This window comes from Oryctolagus cuniculus, chromosome 11, assembly GCF_964237555.1.
Source record: "Oryctolagus cuniculus chromosome 11, mOryCun1.1, whole genome shotgun sequence".
NCBI lineage: Eukaryota > Metazoa > Chordata > Mammalia > Lagomorpha > Leporidae > Oryctolagus > Oryctolagus cuniculus.
This window is the reverse complement of record NC_091442.1, coordinates 38,271,502-38,291,140: the sequence shown is the minus strand read 5'-3', so window position 1 is coordinate 38,291,140 and position 19,639 is coordinate 38,271,502. Positions and strand designations below refer to the sequence as shown.

Genomic DNA, 19,639 nt, shown 5'->3' with positions numbered 1-19,639 from the left:
TGTCTGTCACTAAGTAGATGCTCAGTAAAGCTGTATTTCAGCTTGAGGTGGGAGCTCGTGGGAGCCAGTGAGCCCAGAGTTGACTTTCTTGTTGTGTCTCCTTGACTCTCCCCGTCCCCTCACCCCAGAGGCAGGAGTACAGGGGGTGAGTAGGAAGTATAACTCAGCAAAGGCTGGATTTGAAGCCAGATTTTGAGTCCAGCACATTGTTTATTTCAGACTGTGCATGATAGAGAGAAGCTGGTGAGGGGTAGTGTGTGCATCTGTTGTGGGAACCAAAGTGGCTGGCAGGAAGGGCCTTATTACCCACCTCAGCATCAACAACGTTAGCTGACATCTTCTGTTCCACATATGCTGGCTCAGTGCGCCATGACCTTCTAACCTCATTGCATCACTTTGTTTTCCCTTTTCAGTTTTACATAGCTTTAATATTTGGTTTAAAATAAATCACAATCACAGAAAATAATGGAACAGTTGCATATTACTCAATAGTCAGGTTTTTACTCAATAGTCAGGTTTTTACTCAATATTCAGATGTTTCCAGTATCAATACTTTGCCATACATGGTTTTTAGGCTTCTTTTTAATTGAAAATTGTATTTATACATGGTACACAATGTGATAGTTTAATATATGCATATATCATGAAATGATTAAATCACAATAATTAACATATATCCATCACCTCACATGTTCATTTTTGTGATGAGAACACTTAAAATAGACTCCCAGCAATTTTAAGCATGTAACACATTATTATTAATTACAGTCATCATGGTGTACAAAAACCTCCATAACTTAGACCTTCTGTCTAACTGAAACTTTGTACCCTTTAAGCAACATTTCCCCATTACAAAACCCTGTTTTCCCCTATCCCTTGGTAACCACCCATTTTATTCTCTAATTTTATGAGTTTGGTTTTTTTAGATTCCACATGGAAGTACAATCCTGTTGCATTTGTCTTATGTGTCTGGCTTATTTCGCTAAGTGTAATAGCCTCTAGATTCATCCATTTGTCACAAATGATAGGATTATCTTCTTCTATAAGGCTGTATTTGTATGTATTTATGTTTGTATACACACACACACACATAAACACAAATGTACTGTATTTTCTTTATCCTTCCAACCATTGATGGATGCTTAGGTTGTTTCTCTATCTTGGCTATTGTGAATATTGTGACATATAGTGTGAATATATATTATTTATATAATATGTGTATATATAATATATTATACATAATTATTATAATTCACATATATATTTTATAATATTATATATGTAGTGCCATTACCAGGTTGTTTTGGTTACCATAGTACTGCAGCATATTTTGAGGTTAATGTCTTCTGCTTCATTCTTTTTCTCAATACTGATGTGACTATTTAGAATCCTTTTGGTTCTATATGAATTTCAGTATTTTTTCCTGTTTCTGTGAAAATTTCATTGATACTCAATTTTGGTGTTATGGATTTTTTTTTACAATATTCATTTTCCAACCCATTAATACAAGGTATATTTCCATTTATTTGTGTCTTCTTCAATTGCATTCCTTAATGTTTTATACAATTCAGTGTACATTTTTTTTTTACCTTCTTGGATAAGTTGATTCGTTTTTAAAAAACAGATCTAGCTATTGGAAAGGCAGAGTTACAGAGAGAGAGAGCAAAAGAGAGAGAAGGAGAGGCAGAGAGAAGGAGAGAGAGAGAGAGAGAGAGGTTGACTGATCAATCTTCCATCCTCTGTTTGCTCTGCAAATGATTGCAACCGCCAGGGCTAGGCCAGGCCAAAGCCAGAAACCAGGAGCCACGAGCCTTGTCTGGGTCTCCCACATGGGTGCATGGTCCCAAATACTTGGGCCATGCTCCACTGCTTTCCTAGGCACATTAATAGGGAACTGGATCAGAAGTGTGGCAGCTGGGTTTTGAACTGCTTGTGCTACTCTAAATGGAAATATTTTCTTGATTTCTTTTTTGGACAGTTTTTGTTAGTGTGTAGAAATGGTACTGATTTTTTAATGTTGATTTTGTATACAGCACCTTTACTGAATTTGTTTATTAGTTCTAAAATGTCTTTGGTAGAGTCTTTAGAGTTTTCCAAATAAGGTCAGGATCATATTACCTACAAATAGACAATTTAAATTCTTGTTTCCTATTTGGACGCTTTTCTTGCTATTGTACAGGTTAGGATTTCCAGGACTGTGTTGAGTAGTAGTAGTAAGAGTGAGCCTCTTTGTCTTGTTCCTGATCTTAGATCTTTTAAATTTTCACCATTGAGTATGATATTAACTTTTGGGCTTGTCATACAAGACCTTTTTGTGCTGAAGTGCATTACTCTATGCCTAATTTATTCGGAGTTTTATTATGCAAGGTTGTTTAACTTTGTTAGATGTTATTTCTATGTCTATTGATGTATTGATATATTTTGTCCATAATTCTGTAGGTAACTGTTGTCTTGAAGTCCGTGGTTAGCCTTCCTCTGCGTAATTTAGTACTTTAATTATGTATGTCAGAGTTCGGACATGCCATCATCCTAAACTGTGTTTTTAAATGATTGAAATTGTAAAATAATTGTAAAATAATTTATATACTGTCTTAGTTCAGACTATTGTACAAAATTGCCATGGACTGATGGCTTATAAAAAAACAGAAGTTTATTTCTTGCAGTCATGGAGACTGAAAGTCCGAGATCAGAGTGCCAGCATGGTCATTTCCAGTGAGGGCCCTCTTCTGGGCTACAGACTGCTGTCTGCTTGTTGTGTCCTTATGTGGCACAAAGAAGACGCGAGAGCTCCTGAGGTCCTTTGAATAAGGCACTAAATTCACGCGTGTAGGCTCCACATTCATAATTGAATTACTTCTCCAAGGCAGCACCTCCCAATACCACAGACTCAAGGTTAGGTATTCAACATTTGAATTTTGGGAGACACAAACATTCAGTCAATGCCCATTTGCAATTTTGTCTTTTACACATTTTTGAGAGACGCTTCTATAATGATATGTATTGTCCTAGAACATTTGGTTTAATGGATGGACAGTATTATGTTATGAACAAAGCATGGTTTTTTTTTTTTTGTCCCTTTAACTGTTGGTGGAAAATTTAATTGTTTCCATTTGTTGTTAATGGAAAAAGAAGAAAGAAAGACCTCCAGGAGTGAAATTGGTGGAGCCTCCTATGTGACAGCTTCTACTGTACAAGGAGTAATCTAATTATTAATCACAGTCTTATCACACTGCATGTTACCTATTACAGTATTCCAAACATCTGAGTTGCATTTGAGTCACATAGCAGTACGATCACCTCAGACAGACATTCACCTATGACAGAGTTCTTGTCAGTTCCGTTCTGTGTGTCCAGCATGCAGTATGGTGGACAAGACAGGCACGTAGTGCTCAAGACTTACATAGTGACTTCAATATGAAGACTAAAAAGGCCAATGAGCAGAATGGTCAGGGAAGACTCAGTGAAGAGGGCTGAATCAAGATTGATCAAAGAAGTGAAACCTTCAAACTCCTGGACAAACCATCAATCAGTACAATTGCTTTGGAAAATTATTGGGCAGTACCTACTAAAGATGTACTTGCCTTATGCCTTACTAATTCCACTCCAAATAGAAATGTGTATAGATGAACACCCAAAGACAAACCCTGGAATGTTTATATTTATAAAGCCTCCAAGCTGAAAACCACCGAAATACCCATCCATGGGGACTTTGCTAAATAAAAATGTGGTATATTCACAGATTGACTAGACAGCCGTGAGAATGAATGATCTATTCCTGCAGGCAACAGTAAGGAAGAATCTCATAATACCATGTTGAAAAAAAACTGTTAGATCTCAAGAAGTATATACTTTTATGATTCCATTTACTTAAAGTCCGAAGTCAAGCAAGACAAATTAGATATAAGTGTCATGATACTGATTATTCTTGGTGAAGAGTAGGTACCGACAGGAAGGGAGCAAGAGAGTGCTGGTAATGTCTTATTTATTTACAAGTCATGTGCCACAGAATGATGCCTCCCTCATTCAATGTCAGATTGCATATACGACTGTAGTTCCATAAAATTTTAATGGAGCTGAAATATTTCTACTCCTAATGACATGATAGCAATTGTAATGTTATAACATAATGTGTTACTCATGTGTTTCTGGTGATGTTATAAGTGAACCAATTTGTTGCCAGTCATATAGAAATATAATGATATTAACTGGTTTATATTATACTCCTATTTACTTGAAAAAAAAAAAGCTTATGTAAAATGGTATGCTGTGTGATGTAGTGTGATGCTGGCATCAAGAAGCCATGTAGAGTGACCTACAGTATCAAGTTTGTGTAACTACATTCTGTTATGTTCACATGACAAAATCAGCAATTAATGCAGTTTTCAGAATGTATCCCTGTCATTAATGGACATACAACTGTATTTTGTAGTGAGATAAAATTTATTTATGCGGAAATTTCCTTTAAAATTGCCTAGTTTAATGAATTTTGAGCAAAATATTCAAAACATAGAACATTTCTGTCACCCCAAAGTTCTCTTTGATAAGCCTTATGTTCCACTTCTTGATCTTCATCATGAATGTGGTTACATGAGCATGTTCTCTTGGTGCAAATTCATTGAGCTACACACTTGTAACACATGTGCACTTATAACACATATGCCCTTTTCTGAGTTTGTGTCTACTTCAATAAAATGTTCAAAGAGTATGCTTGAAAATTTTTGGCCCAATAGATGGCCAGTTGGCTATAAAATGTGCAGGAGAGGGGTGGGAGATGAGCTGTGATGTAGGTGACTAGCATAGTGTGGTATCCAAACAGCAGAGAAGGTAGAAGAGGAACCAAGTTTGCCAGGTCTACGTCAAGTTTTACCTTTCTGCATTCATTGCTAGCTAGTGGTGTGAACCAGTCTTTATCATCCCAGCACTTCATCCTTGCTTTCCTTATCCACCTCACTTAACCATATCCCAGAGGTGGGAACACCCATGAGACACTCAGTGGTTGGTAGGCTCATTTCTTAGTCAAGGAGCAGGTGACTTTGGCCACCACTTACTTGGATACCAAAGTGAGGACCCTAAAATGTTCTTGACAGAAAGCCCTGCCCTCTGTAGCAACTAGCATAGAATACCCCAGTTTCTTTTGATTCAAGGTCTCTGAAACTTTAGACCTTTGGAAACCCCTTCTGGGTCTTTACTGGGCAACTGAGCAGCCCTGCTGGGGGCAATTTGAAGAGGTGTGAATCTTTTCTGTCTTCCCTTTTCAAAGACATCACCTGATCACCTGGCTTATGCTTACAGTAATGTTAGTGAGTCCTTTCAGTGGCTCCCAAGAGAATTTCATCTCTTTGAAAAGAGATCTTTTTTTTTTTTTTTTTTGCTGCTCTCCCACCGCCTTTCTCCTTCTCCATTTGCTGAGCTGTCCAAAGGTAGAACAAAAAGCTCAAAACATAAATAGATGAACAAATAAACCATAAAAGTATCACCAAAACCAAGCGTAGAGGAGAATAAAGGAGAAGACAACTAGACAAACTAAAACTGGGAGTCCAGTGGTGTAAAAATGCAAGGAGCTTGTTAAGATCCACTACTGTTCCCTTACGCCAACAAATGAAAGGCATACTTCATTTAGTCTGTTCCCTTCCACAGCAAATGAACCTAAGATTTAGCCATGACCTTTGTGAAAAGTAAACTTAACTGTGTAGAAAAAAGCATTCTTTTTTCTGTTTTGAAAGCCAGACTTGAAATTTTTATATCCTTTGAGTCATATTCTTGAATCAACTGCCTGATTAATTCAAGAAATGTTACTCTCCCAATTCAAACATGACATTTTGAAAGTCATCCATGAATTACATGCTTCAAGAATGAAAGGGTTTTCTGTGCCATTTGAAAGATTTTTTTTTTCATTTTGGGGCAGTCATGATTATCTATAAGGGCATATTTATTACTCCCAGAACAGATAGAAAATTAGCAAAGTCATAAAATTCTTACCCAGCTTTGCTATTGCAGCTGTGTCTCAATCCTGTTTCCCACCAATTTCTTTGCCACTAAAATGGTTAAGGATGATGTTATTCTTGCCATTGCAGGCAAGACACTGACCTTGTTTGTTGGATTTCCAAGTCTCTACATGGAGATCTAAAAAACCAACCACACATGCAAAAGAGAAAAAAAAGTAAAAAAAAAAAAAAAAAGAAAAAAGAAAAAAAAGAAAAACCAAACCAAACAAACAAAAAAACAAAAACAAAAAAAAGATCAAAAACTGTATCTAAGCCTTGTCATTCTGCTGGGGTTCAACAAAGAATTGCTAATCTCATAAATTTGTTCCAGAAAATCTTACCTTCTGATTCCAGAAAATGTCCCTCTATTTCTGAACCTTTATGGTAAACCCATTCTAAACCTCAGAAAAGCAAGTGGCTGTAAACACTGTGCCTTAATTTACACTACTGTATGCAGGACCTGTACAGAAGGATGTATGTTTCTGCATATGCCCACCTAGTAATTACTAACACAAGCCTTTAATTTGTCTGAAATTGTGCAGGCATAATGGTGAGGACCCACACATTTTTCCATTGGAAATTGTAAATGCATGACAAAGAGAGAACCCCTCCCTTATCCTCTCCCCTCCCACACTTCCTGCAAAGCTTGTTCATAACTCTTCTTATGTTAGTGCAAAACTGATGCTGTTGGAGGACTTGCATCACTTGCTGAGCTGTTTTGAGCACTGCCACTCAAAGTGTACTCCTTGGAGCAGTACTGGTTTATTAGTCAGGAAACAAATTCTAAAATCAAGAAAAAGTGTTTAAAACTGTTAGAGGTATTTGGTACAGTAATTTTCTGTTTGTTGAGTTTAATCATAAAAACTGTGGTTCTATTTTTATTTTGTAAAAAATGATATTAGGAAACTTCAAAAGGTTCACGGAAAACTGGAATTGATAGTAAGTTTATTTTGGTGCAAAAAATTTGAAACCCATTCACAGCTTTTTGATAGTATGAGCCATGAGCTTTTTGAACATCCTTTGTATTAAAGTCTAGCAGAGTTCCTATCTCACCAGAATGAGATTGATTTTCCTTTTTTGGTAGATCTGTCACCTCTAGTAAAACTGCATTTTCAAATGAGCATTTTGACAGTAACAGGAAGCTCACATTTGAATAGCACTTAATAAGTATTAAAGCATGACGTGACTTCTTGGTTTGGGATCTCCCTGAAGCACACCCTGGAAGAAGTTTTTGAGCAAGTAGCTTATTTGGGAGATTCTTAGAGCAAACTCCAGTGGGAAAGGAACAAAATCAATAAAGTGTGTGTTCCCAAACAGGTGACCACCAAGAGTGCCTGGAGCTCATTTTGACTGGGCAGGTAAATGGTAAAAAATATGCCTTAGAGTTGTGTCCCTTGTGGGGTGAGGGGTCTGGGGTACTCACTCACCAAGTGCCTGTCAATTATTCAGTAATCCTGGGGAAGGGGCAGTGTTAGCTCCCTGAAACTCCCAGTCTGTCTCTGTGCAAGCTGAGTGGACTGTCTCTAGACAAAGACATCAGGCAAAGACTTGCAGGATCTGCCAGTACAAAGTTGGGCTGGTCTGAACCAATATGGAAAGTACCAAGGGGCTGTCTAAAAGCATCTGCCACCAAGTAGGTAAAATAGGCAGTTTTATCCCAATTTATAGATAAGGAAACAGGTCCAGCTAGCACTATTAACACACTGTGGAAGATGATAGAGGGGTAAGAAAGCCTTCTTATGTTGGCTACTTTGAGCTCACTACTTTGGGCACGCTTTTGGCTGTCTTTCTTTCTGCCTGTGTAATCAGATGATGGGTGGTCTACCTCTGTGGCAGAAACTGTCTTGGTTCTCACACAGAAAGCTCTGCTTTCTCAGCCCCCAACAGGATTCTGTTCCCCGCTCTCCCTTATAGAAGGGTATGGTGTATAGCAAGCTGTGGAGAGAGCAGATGTGATGAACAGCACTTTGCTACCTGGCTTATACAAATCTTCACACATCTTCTCCCCACTCTTTACCCTTTGAGCAAGCAGGAATAGAGATGTTCTCCAGGGCCATGTGCCGGGTCACACCTTGATGATAGCAGAACTACAACATAGGAGGAACCTGGTCTCTGGGTCATCACTTAGAGGTGGGCCACTTAACCAGAAAAGTACTCATTAGACTTGTTGTATATTACAGCAACTAGAATTAACTTAAATAATTCAATAACATACATTTGTGATCAAAAATTTTTATTTGGCTCAGGGCACTGAGTTGTGTCCTAAGCAGGTTAACTCACAGGTTGGATATCCATATCCTATATCAGAGTACCTAAGTTTGAGTACTGCCTCCACTTCTGATTCGGCTTCTCGATAATGCACACCCAGGGAGGAAGCAGATGGGGGCTCAAGTACTTGGGTCCTGCCACCCATATGGGAAACTTGGATGAGTTCTTGGGTCCTGGCTTTGGCCTGGCTGTTGCAGGCATTTGGGGAGTGAACCATTAGATAGAAGATCTTACTGACTCTTTTTCTTTCACTGTTCCTTTCAATTTAAAAAATTGGCTTTCTATCTCTTACTTTATCTCAGATTATATACTTATTTACTTATCAGCTGATTACTTTCCAAAAGGAACATGTTTGGTTTGCACAGTCTCGATCATGCACAGAGCGGATTATCTCCTAGAAATGTTGAACTCTGTGGCCCACACTAATCTCAACAAGGACCAGCATTTATAGGAAAAGGCAGGTGCTCTTTGTACAACTTGAACAAAGGCAGAGTGAGTCTCTGAACTGAGGGATTTTAGGAAGAGTTAGGAGAGGTGTGGAGTCCAGAACTTGGTGATCAGAGTAAGAACTGGTTTCTACTAACCCTGCTCTTTACCAAGTGGAATGATGCTAGGTAAGTTAACTAACCTTTCTTAGTTTCTATTCTGCATCTGTAAAATTGATATAATAATGCTGGCCTTCCATGGTATAGTGATTAGCACAGAGGCACAAAGTATGTGCTCAGAAAATGGTTTCTAGTACGGTACTGATTCTTTGATCTTTAGATTTAGGATGGGGAATTGTACCCTTTTAGATACAAAGATGGAAATGCTTGGGAGACTATAATCATGGTAGATGCTAGAATTGTGTAGGGGAGAAAGTTATATACTTCCTGGCCTCTTCCTCTCACTTCCCATGTGTAGCCACTAGAGGGCCTTGGCCATCTCTGCCATAGTTGATGTGTTCAGATGGGGCCCTCAAGAGGCCCCGTGGATTATTAGAAAAAGAGCACTTTGCAGAGAGGCAAAGGAACAAAACATTTGAAGAGAGACATGTGAGTAGCTCTCCAGGGTCACATTTACGGATGCTGCAAGTGAAACTGTATACATCTTGTGCTGCTGAGAGCAAAGTCTGCCCCTTAGCAATTGATCCACCATCCACTGAGGGAATTACCTGGTATTGCCTGGGGCCAACACAGGGTCCTGAGTTGAATGAGATGAGGGTTTCTTTGTCTTATTGGATACCTTGGGTGATGAAGATTTGATTTCTGAGGATGGCTTATTGGCTCCTGGGACTTTGGTACTGAAAATGAGTTTATCTTGATAGAGGCAGATCATGGTTCCGCCAATTTCCAGTGGTGTGGGACCATGCCGACGTTTATGGGAGACCAGGTATATTCTCGCTGGGCAGAAACAAGGAGTTCTCCTATGCCCCCAGTTAACTCTTCCTTCCACCTATAAGCTCATTAAGACAGCAAAATCTGACATCAAAAGGCCCATAGCCTGTAGAAAACATTAGTTTTATCAGGCACTCTCAATGTGGTACACAGGAGCTCAGTTTTCCATGAGATTCCGCACTAAATCTTTAACAAAACACTACCTTAGATATGGTTCCGTAACTCACCACTCTTACCTTGCTGCTCATTACTCTACACATCCAAGTTTTCAGAAGAGTAGTTTTGTGTCTTTGTCTATAGTATTTTCTTACTCTGAATGCATTAACTTTTCCCCCATCTTTTCTGCTTTTATAACATACCACTCCTCCATTAGAACAACAGATACTGGGCCAGTGCCGTGGCTCACTTGGTTAATCCTCCGCCTGCAGCGCCGGCACCCCGGGTTCTACTCCCGGTTGCTCTTCTTCCAGTCCAGCTCTCTGCTGTGGCCCGGGAAGGCAATGGAGGATGGCCCAAGTGCTTGGGCCCCCACACCCGCATGGGAGACCAGGAAGAAGCACCTGGCTCCTGGCTTCGGATTGGTGCAGCGCCAGCTGTGGCGGCCATTTGGGGAGTGAACCAATGGAAGGAAGACCTTTCTCTCTGTTTCTCTCTCACTATCTGTCAAAAAAAAAAAAAAAAAAAAAAAAAAAGGGCCTCATTGAAGTACATTTTTGTCTCTCCTTATCACTCAGTTGCATGTCCTATTTGCATTATCTCTAGCCTCTCCTGGAATACTTGTCCTACTAGGGAAGACTATGCATTCCACTGGCAGCCAACTCTGTGGAGAAATAGATTTCTGGGGGTGGGTGTCGTGCTGCGGTGGATTAAACCGCTGCTTGGGACATCTGTGTTCCATATTGGAGTGGCAGTTTGAGTCTCAGTTACTCTGTTTGCAATCTAGCTTCCTGCTAGTGCATCGTGAGAGGCAGCAGAAGATGGCTCAAATGCTTGAGCCCCTACCTCTGAAGTGGGATACCCAGACTGAGTTCTAGGCCCTTGGCTTTGGGGTGGCCCAGTCCTGGCTGTCACAGGCATTTGGGGAGTGAACCAGCAGATAAAACAGTCTCTTTCTCTCTCTCAAGTAGATGAAAATAAACAACTGTGTAAAAAAGAAAGATTAGTTTAACTGTTTTTAAAAATCGATCTGCTTTCATGGTATATAGACCCACTGAATATCTCTCTGCTAGTTCAGTTAATGAGAATAACGGTTCCATTATTAGAGATAGACCTTAATGTGAATTCCTGATGACCAGCACAATCCAGAGTATAAATAATTCATTCTACAATGTAAACAATAAGAGCTTTTACATAAGAACAGGATTTTATCATGAGAACTTAAGAGTAGAGTCAGGAATATCAGACACCAAAAATGTAAGGACACCCAAAATGGATTATAATAGAAAGAGCACTGGGCTAAGAAATGCAAGGTGCGTCCAATGTGGTTTACATTTCCTGAGCTTTGGTTTTCTCATCTGGAAAAGAAATCAACTGTGTGTTGAGTAGTTCTACTTATTTCTACAACTGTGGAATTTTGTCTAGAAGTGGCCTTGCTCAGTTGGGCTGTCTTAAGCCTTTGCTCTGGGTTTGGCTCTCTTAGTTCTGAGTAGGCAAAAATCACGTGTGTGTTGATGAGCTTCAACCTCTTAGTCAGGTAAATGCTCTTGGTACTAAAGATGCTATGCACAACATTGTGTTAATCCATGAAGCTGATTAATCAAGGATGCAAGAACACGTTTTATGATGATTTTATTATATATATATTTATATATATTTCTCTTTTCCTGGAGTTTTGCAAGTGAGTTTGCAAGAAAACCAACTCTTTATTCTCCTAAATTCTGCCTTTCAGAACCAGGTCATCTTACAATTGCTTGATGCACAAGACCCAATGACTCAATAAATACTTTACAAAAATAATGAAATTTTTTCCCCTTTCTTAAAATATATATATAAAAATTAGGGTTTCCCAGACTTCAGCCCTTCCACCCCTTTTATATTTATTTACTGGGAATAAATTGGTGGAGAAAAAATTAAGATGGTATTAAAATAAGTGAAATGAAGTCCATATTCTTGTCTCATTTCTCTTTTTTTTTTTTCCTTTTCTTTTTCCTTTGGAAAAGTGCTACTCCTTGTTTTTATGTCTGAACTTCCTGCTGTCTTCTGAACCTACTAAGCAGAAATTTTACTCTTTGGAGGCATTTTAGTGAAATCAGAGAATTAGGTTAATATTGGCCTTTTATTTTAAAGACTATTTAAAACCAGGCCTCAGGTTTGCTATTAAAAATATCCACAACCCCCGCCCCCAACTGCTACCCAAACTGAGGCAAGGGACTTTTGGCATCTGCAACTCCAGCAAGGTGCCTTAGGACTAAAAAATTTTGGTTTAAGGTGGGTGTTTTCTTGTTGTGTTATTAATTTTTAAAGAAATCATTGCAAATTTCCCTTTCTCTCCCACTTCCCTAAGCCCCTTTCTTTTCAAACTCTCACAGAAGTGATGAGTTTCCCAAGGACAACTCCAGAGAAAAGGTTAAGCTTAAGTCACATCATTCGTGTTAAATAAGTTATATAGAAAGACTGCTCATAACGTTTCCAACTTGGTCTCTCTCTCCCTTCCCTTCTCTGGGAAACACCGGATCCTGGAGTGTGACCTGAATCACACCCACTGTGCTTCCCGGTTTCTTCCTCAGGCCTCTTTGTCCTCCCATCTTCCTGCCCACATGCCCCTGGGAGGGGTAAGACTTCGAGGAGGTCTGTAGGCACTGTACATGGCAAGGATGGCTTCAAGGCCGGCGCGCACCCCTAGAGTGATTTATAAAAAATACTCGTGTAGTATATACAGATATACACACAGGCGGATAGGAAGGACCGGGTGCCAGCCGGCGGATCAGTGCAGAGCGTTCGTCACAAAACCAAAGGCAGCATCTCTCCGCCTCTGCCCCGTCTCGTTAATACTCCCTGGCCTCTTGGAACTGTTTGATGTAGTCCTCGTCCGAGGGGCTCTCTGCGCACTTCTGCCCGTTGTTGGGCGGCCGCGCCTCGTTGTACCTGCTCCAGTCGCCCTTGCAGATGATCCAGGGCAGGACGTCCACTTTGTAGTGGAGTTCAGCGGAGAACTCTGTGCTTATGAGGTTGGGCGTGCCGGCCCCTTTGCCCCGGGTGATGAGCTGCATGTTGTCACCATAGCAACAGTGCTGGGCAGCCAGCGTGGTGCTTTCGAGGGACAGCATGGAGCGGATGCAGTACCGGGCCGTGGGCTTGTAGATCTCCAGCTTCTCCTTGGGCCCGCTGGCGTCCTTCCAGCGGAAGTCCTTGCGCTTGATGTGGTCGAAGATGTCGGCCGTGCTGTAGGCCACCTCCGTGGGGTAGGAGCAGGGGCAGCTGGGCAGGTCATTGATCACCTTGTGCATGTATTTCTTTAAGAACTCGCTTTTGCAGCTCATCCATCGCTCACAACTGTCTGTGTCTGAGAAAGGTCACAGAGAGAATCTTTTACCAATGCAAAGCCAGGCTTGCAGGATGACAGTGAAGTCAACAGCTCCCCCCTAGAGGCAGGGACCCTGTGGGCACCCAGAGCCACGAGGCATGGATGGCCATTCTCACCTCCCTGGAGTTTTAAGAATTGCTTTGTTTATAAGACTGTTCTGCCTCGGTTAACACAAAGGTATACTTCAAAAGGTTTGTGGAAAATGGAATTAAAAGAAAAAGATGTTTATTTTGGTGCAAGTTTTTGAAGTCTTCATATAAAGGGGTCTTCAAAAAGTTCATGGAAAATGTATATTATGAAAAAAACTATGCGTGAATTTCAAATTTTTTGTACCAAAATAAATATATCTTTTAATTTCATTTTTGGAAGTACCCTCATATTACAAAAAATTCTCAGACATATGGGAAAGAGAACGTATACATAATGATTACTCACACTCCATCACCTTGATTTAATTATCACTATAGTTGCTTCTTTTTTATTTTGAGAAAATATATAATATTATCCCTACATCTTTCAGGCACCTACAACACACACACACACACACACACACAGATATTTCCTAGGTAATGACAACCACAATATCAACTCTCACAAAGTTAAGAGTACTTCTGAGGACTGCTTTCACTCCCTTCTCTACATAAGTGGTGATGTGACGGAAAACGCCTCAAAGGAATATTTGAGGACTAAGGTTTATTTTTGCCACTCATTGACTGGCTTAAAAGGGGCTAGTCCCCCAACATTGTAACTCTAAGCACGTAGCAATCACTGTTTGAGGGTACTTCAAAATGTTTGCAAGAAAATGGAATTAAAACACATGTTTAATTTGGTGACTTTCTTTGAAATCGATGGTTTTCAATAATATGCATTTTACAAAAACTTTTTGAAGATACTTCATATGCAAATTTCTATGATAAAATGTGCGAGAGAGGAGGGAGTCGGTGTCATTCACTTTTAGGGAGCTTAATATTTAGGCCAGAGGCCAGTAACCTGTAGCCTTGGGTCAGAACCCACCTCCAGAGGTGTTGTATTTGGCTCTTGTAGTATTAAAAATATTGATTAGTCATTAATATTTAAGACTTGGGTGACAGCAATTATAAATGTGTATTCCTGGTTTCATTTGAAAAATCCAAAGATGTATCCAGGCTGGTTCTGCATTGCCCCAGAAGAACAACTGCTCCCATAAACAGGTGAATGGTGACCCTTTTTGGACAGAGCAGGAGGTCTAATTCTGCACAGACTATGCCAACTCCTTCACTCATGGGCATGTTCTTGGTCCCTAAGTCATCCAAGTCTGGGACCTCTGATTTAGTGACTTTCTTAGTTTGGGTTCTCCTAGATGGAGCCAAAGAGTCCAGAGAAAATGGTTCTTAGGGAGGTGATTCCAGGACAGAGCAGGGGAGTGGACGAGCGGATGGGGAAAGGAGGGCAGCCCATATAGGGTGTGGATCAAACAGGTAACCACTGCAAGGAACTGGTGGTGTTGGATCCCACTGGGACCAGGAAGAGTGTGCAGAGACTATGACTCAGCATTTTCCCATCCAATGATGAAGTCAAACCTTACCCAATCCCAAGACTGTGAACATAGAACGGAGTCAAGATGAAGAAGCCTCTGCCCACTTTGCATTCTGGACAAGGGCTTTCTGCAAAGAACTTCTTTTCCTCATAGGACTTAGTTAAGACTCACAGACAGCCCCCCTGTTACCTGTGACAAAGTCAGGTACAGACCTTCCAAATTCCCTTTCTTTGCCTCATAAGTGATTAGTTGAATTCCTTGTCACTACTGGTTAGTCAGAAAGAAATGCATCTCAGCCAAGCTTGGATTAAAGTTCTCTACCTCCCTCAAGCCCTGTACTCTGGCTCTTCCCCAGCCAGGCCAGCACACAGCCTCTCTTTAGGGATACCTTCTGGAAAACAGGTTGGCCTCAGGGTAAAACATCCTCTGATCTATTTTCCAATCTCAACACCCTTTCATCCCACTTCACTGGTGGCTGTTTTTCTAGCTCTATTTACTCCTCATTAGAAGGAAACCCTCTGTGTCTAACCCCTGACAAGCTTGAATACCTATGGTCACAGCCTTCTCCTTACTGCAATAATAGGGGAATAATATCTCCTCTTGTTTTCAGTAATCCTGAAAATATGGCCCCTCCTTACTAAGTCCACACTTTTTATCTGATAGGGATCTGGGTAGTTCTCTACCAGTAGTGTCCTTCAGCCACTGAAGGAAATCAATGGCTGTTCATGGTGGGGCACTGCCCGAGGAGGGACTCCTCTATAATAAGCCACCTCGTCTTGGGTCCCTGGTTGGCATGGCTGAGACTTTCTCAGTGGTACCTGAAGCTCTTCCTTTCCAGTCCCCATTCCCTTCCTCTCTCCCTTTGTGGGAGTCAGTCTGAGAGCTCTCCCTGCTTGGTCTTTCTGCCTTCCTCTTTGTCCTCCCCAGGTGTTTCTTCAATAAATCTCTGGCATACCAGATTCCATTTTGATATCTAGTATTCAGAGTACCCTAACTGCTACAGATTGCAATAGCAGAGATGGGGGAAGGTTGAGGGAGGGAACCCCAGACAAGTACTAATTGTGCAAAGTAAGGTTGGGCAGAAAAATATAGAGTGGTGATGTCTGGGCGAGGGATATGTTCCTTTTCAGTGGAGCAGAAGGTATAGGAAAATAAGATGGCTGGTGTCAGATCATGAAGGTCTTGTTCAATGTAGGTTTGTTCAGAGGGTACCAGGGAGCCACTGAGAGTTTGTGAGTGATAGTGAGCTAGTGGCTGAATTATACAGTAAGAAAATGAATCCAAGCACTGATATGAAATGTGAGGGAAAAGTAGGTGGGATCCAGACAATCAGGAGTTTCAGAGATGCCAGCCTTGATGGCTGATGGGCTTGGAATAAAGAGAGAAAGTCATCAGTGCTTGGGAGGTCAAAGGTGCAAATCAAACAGCCAGGATGAAGGGCAGTGTGGAGGCAGGCTCAGGGCTCTTGTCAGTGAAAAGAGGAGCAGAGAGAGGGGCTGTCTCTCATGAGCCAAGAGAGCCCTGGTGCAAAGTTGAGAGTGTGGCTTCTCACGCAAAGCTGCCTGGGATGGAAGCCCAATGTGACCCTGTGCTAAAATGCCTTGTGTGTCAAATACCTGTGTGTTTTAGGTTTCTCATCTCTAAATTGGACATGTCTCTCATGAAGCTGTGATGAAGATAAAGTGGGTGGGAAGGGTGGAAAATGCACAGAAAAGTGTCCAGGGTGCCATCAGCTGGGACATGCTGTGAATCCTTTTAGTCCTAAGTTCTACGAGTTCACAACCACAGCGTCCTGACTGAGAGTCACCAAGAGATGAAAATCCCATCCAAGGACATGCCCACAGAGCCTGTGTAATCTCCTTCGGATGGCAAAGTTTTCAGAAAAAAAAATTCAGTGAGCTGCATTCCCCGACCCCCTCCCCCCACCCAGGGTGAGCAGTCAGTATATTCATGTACCAACAGGGCAACCATTAACTTATTTTTATCTTTTTATTTATCAAAAATACATAGTGTTCAGTGTGGTAGGCATGTTCTAAATGCTTTCCATTTAATAACTCATTGAATTCTACAATACCTCTGTGAGGTAGGCACACTCTTACTTCATACCATGTTACAGATCAGAAAACTGAGGCAATCTTAGGTTAAATAACTTGATCTTATACAAAGCCTTTCCCATCTTCAGTTAGCCTTTCTATATCCTCACTATATGCCTCTTCTTGCCCTAGAAGGTTGAGCTATGTGGATTGTATCAGCAGGTTCTTTGAGTTCTAGTTGGGTTGAACTAATGAGACACAAGCCATAAGCCAGACAGATGGAGGAAAGTGAGGTCAGAATATTTATTTCTCTGTCTCCTCCCTCACTGTTGCAGGTTAGCTGGGCCCTTCAAGAGTCACTCTTTGGGCTCTGGTCACTACTCCTTTCCCTGGTCCTTTCAGGCCAAGAAGTAATAGGAGATCCCCATTATTACAACCCCCATGGTAGGGTTTGGTACAATCCATTCTTGATTTTCATCCACAGTGGGAAAGTCATGGCTGAACCCCTTTGGAAGAAGCATGAGTTCATTTTGTCACAGTCTCTACTGCTGTCTACTGCCCCCCAGTACTATAGCTGTTTCAGTTTCTTTCTTTTTATTTATGAAAGTGAGAGAGAAACTCTCATCTGCTGGCTCACTCTCCAGATGCCCACAATGGCTGGAGCTGGGTCAAGGCCAATGCCAGGAGCCAGGAGCCAAGAATGCCACCTGGTGTCCCATATGAGTGACAGAAATCCAATTACTTGAGCCATCACCTCTGCCTTCTTGAGTCTGCATTAGCATGAAGCTGAAGTCAGGGGCAGGAGCTGGGAATGGACCCAGGTCCTCTGATATGGGATGCAGGCATCTTCACTTCTAGATACTTCTCAGTTTCTGTTCATTATGGTGCTGGCCCAGTTTTTTTTTTTTTTTTCCATTCTTTCCTATTAGTATTTCCTTTTATTCCAGGTTGTTCTACTTAGATTCTTGCCTGACCCCTGTAGTCAGTTGAGGAATATATCTGTTCACAGTTAGTTCCCAATGGACTTGGGGAAGAAAAAGGACTTAGGACTCTCAGACTTTGGCTAAGGAGACAGGGCAGAAGTGGAGTGTCTAAGAAAGGATTTTTAGGTGGCAGAAAGAAATGGTGCAAGAAGGAATCCTACGGGCCGGTGCCATGGCTCACTTGGTTAATCCTCCACCTACGGTGATAGCATCCCATATGGGCACCAGGTTCTAGTCCCGATTGCTCCTCTTCCAGTCCAGCTCTCTGCTGTGGCCTGGGAGGGCAGTGGAGGATGGCCCAAGTGCTTGAGCCCCTGTACCCTCATGGGCTAGCAGCCATTTGGGGAGTGAACCAATGGAAGGAAGACTTTTCTCTCTGCCTCTCTCTATATATTTTTTTAAAGATTTATTTTATTTGAAAGACAAAGTCACAGAGAGGTAGAGACAGAGAGAGAGGTCTTCCATCCGCTGGTTCACTCCCCAGATAGCCACAACAGCCAGAGCTGCACTGATCCAAAGCCAGGAGTCTTCTTCCTGGTTTCCCACACTGATACAGGGGCCCAAGGACTTGGGCCATCTTTTACTGCTGTCCCAGGCCATAGCAGAGAGCTGGATCGGAAGAGGAGCAGCCAGGACTAGAACCAGCACCCATACGGGATGCTGGTGCTTCAGGCCAGGGCTTTAACCCTCTGAGCTGCAGCACTGGCCCCTCTCTGTCTCTCTCTCACTGTCTATAACTCTACCTGTCAAATAAAAAAAAAAAAAAAAAGAAGGAATCCTACCCTTTGACAATATAGAATTAAATTCAGAAGTACATGAAGCTGTTTTTAAAAAGCAAGCTTGCATCTGGGTAGTCATTTTTTGTTTTTGTCTGATCTGTGTTTACTATGCTGTTTTCTTCTGGATTTGTATTTTTCTAGCAGTCAAGTAGCAGAGCATATCAAAGGTTTATGGAAAATTCTTGAGGGGAAGGAGATGTAGAATATTGAGAAAATTATCTTTTTCCTTCCTTTCTTCCCTCTATTAGAGAACTGATTTTATTTTTTAAGTTTTGCTTTAATTGATTGCTTTGAAAGGTAGCCTGGCAGACAGAGGGACACACACACACACACACACACACACAGGGAGGAGGAAGAGGGAGAGAGAAGGAGGGAGAGAGGGAGTGTGCACAAGAGAGATCTTTCATCTGCTGGGTTTACTCCCTAAATGGCTGCATCAGCTTGGGCTGCGCCAAGCCAAACCCAGGAGCCAGAAACTCCAACTGAGTCTCCCACATGAATGGCAGGGACCCAAATACTTGAGCCATCATCTGCTGGTTCCCAGGAGCATTAGCAGGGAGCTGAATCAGAAGCAGAGTGGCTGGGACTTGAAGTGGCACTCCAATAGAACATGCAGGTGTCCCAAGGGCCAACTTAATCCGCTGCACCACAATGCCTACCCAGAGAACTTATTTTAGTGAGGACACTTGGTGTAGGCTGAGTGAGAACAGATTCTAGGGAGCTTGGGCTCCTCCTATGGATGGATTCTGTACTAAGGGAAGACAGTAGTCCTACTTGCCCCCTTGCAGGGGAGGCTATGTGGCAAGCAGGGTTCTCACAGACATGCCACATGGCTCAGTTTGTGCAAGAGGTACAGGACTGCTTTCTCTTGCTTGGAGTATATTCAGTGAGCAAGAAATACACTGGGAGAATTGGGCCTCAGAAGAGGAAAATGAAATACCTCATGGATCCAAGGATGGCATTGCAAAGGAATCTCCAAAGCACTAAATCAATATTTGTATATATAAAAAAATCTTACCAACTTCAAACAGTTTGGTGGCATTAAACTCCTCGCTTCCCGCAAGAAGACTCACTTCAGTGGCAGCTGTCTTGAAAGTGTCTTCAATTCCTAAACACAGACAAGAGCTCATTTTTCCCCAGCTATATGGAAAAAGTTACCCCTCTCCCCAAATAAAAA

The 19,639-nt window shown here is 41.6% G+C and overlaps 2 protein-coding genes across 14 annotated transcripts in view; one reads left to right on the top strand and one right to left on the bottom strand.

Moving 5' to 3' along the window:
• Window positions 1–19,639, top strand: part of TASP1 (taspase 1) — a 504,811-nt gene that overhangs the window by 327,783 nt on the left and 157,389 nt on the right. The window lies entirely within an intron of this gene.
• ISM1 (isthmin 1) overlaps window positions 11,746–19,639 on the bottom strand; it is a 78,227-nt gene continuing 70,333 nt past the window's right edge. For all 3 annotated transcript variants that reach the window (XM_051846210.2, XM_002710968.5, XM_051846211.2), the window contains 2 exons: window positions 19,481–19,570; window positions 11,746–13,130 (listed from right to left, as the gene is read on the bottom strand). In XM_051846210.2, coding sequence (XP_051702170.1) covers window positions 12,613–13,130; window positions 19,481–19,570 — 608 coding nt within the window. In that variant the 3' untranslated portion in view covers window positions 11,746–12,612. The remainder of the gene's footprint in view (window positions 13,131–19,480; window positions 19,571–19,639) is intronic.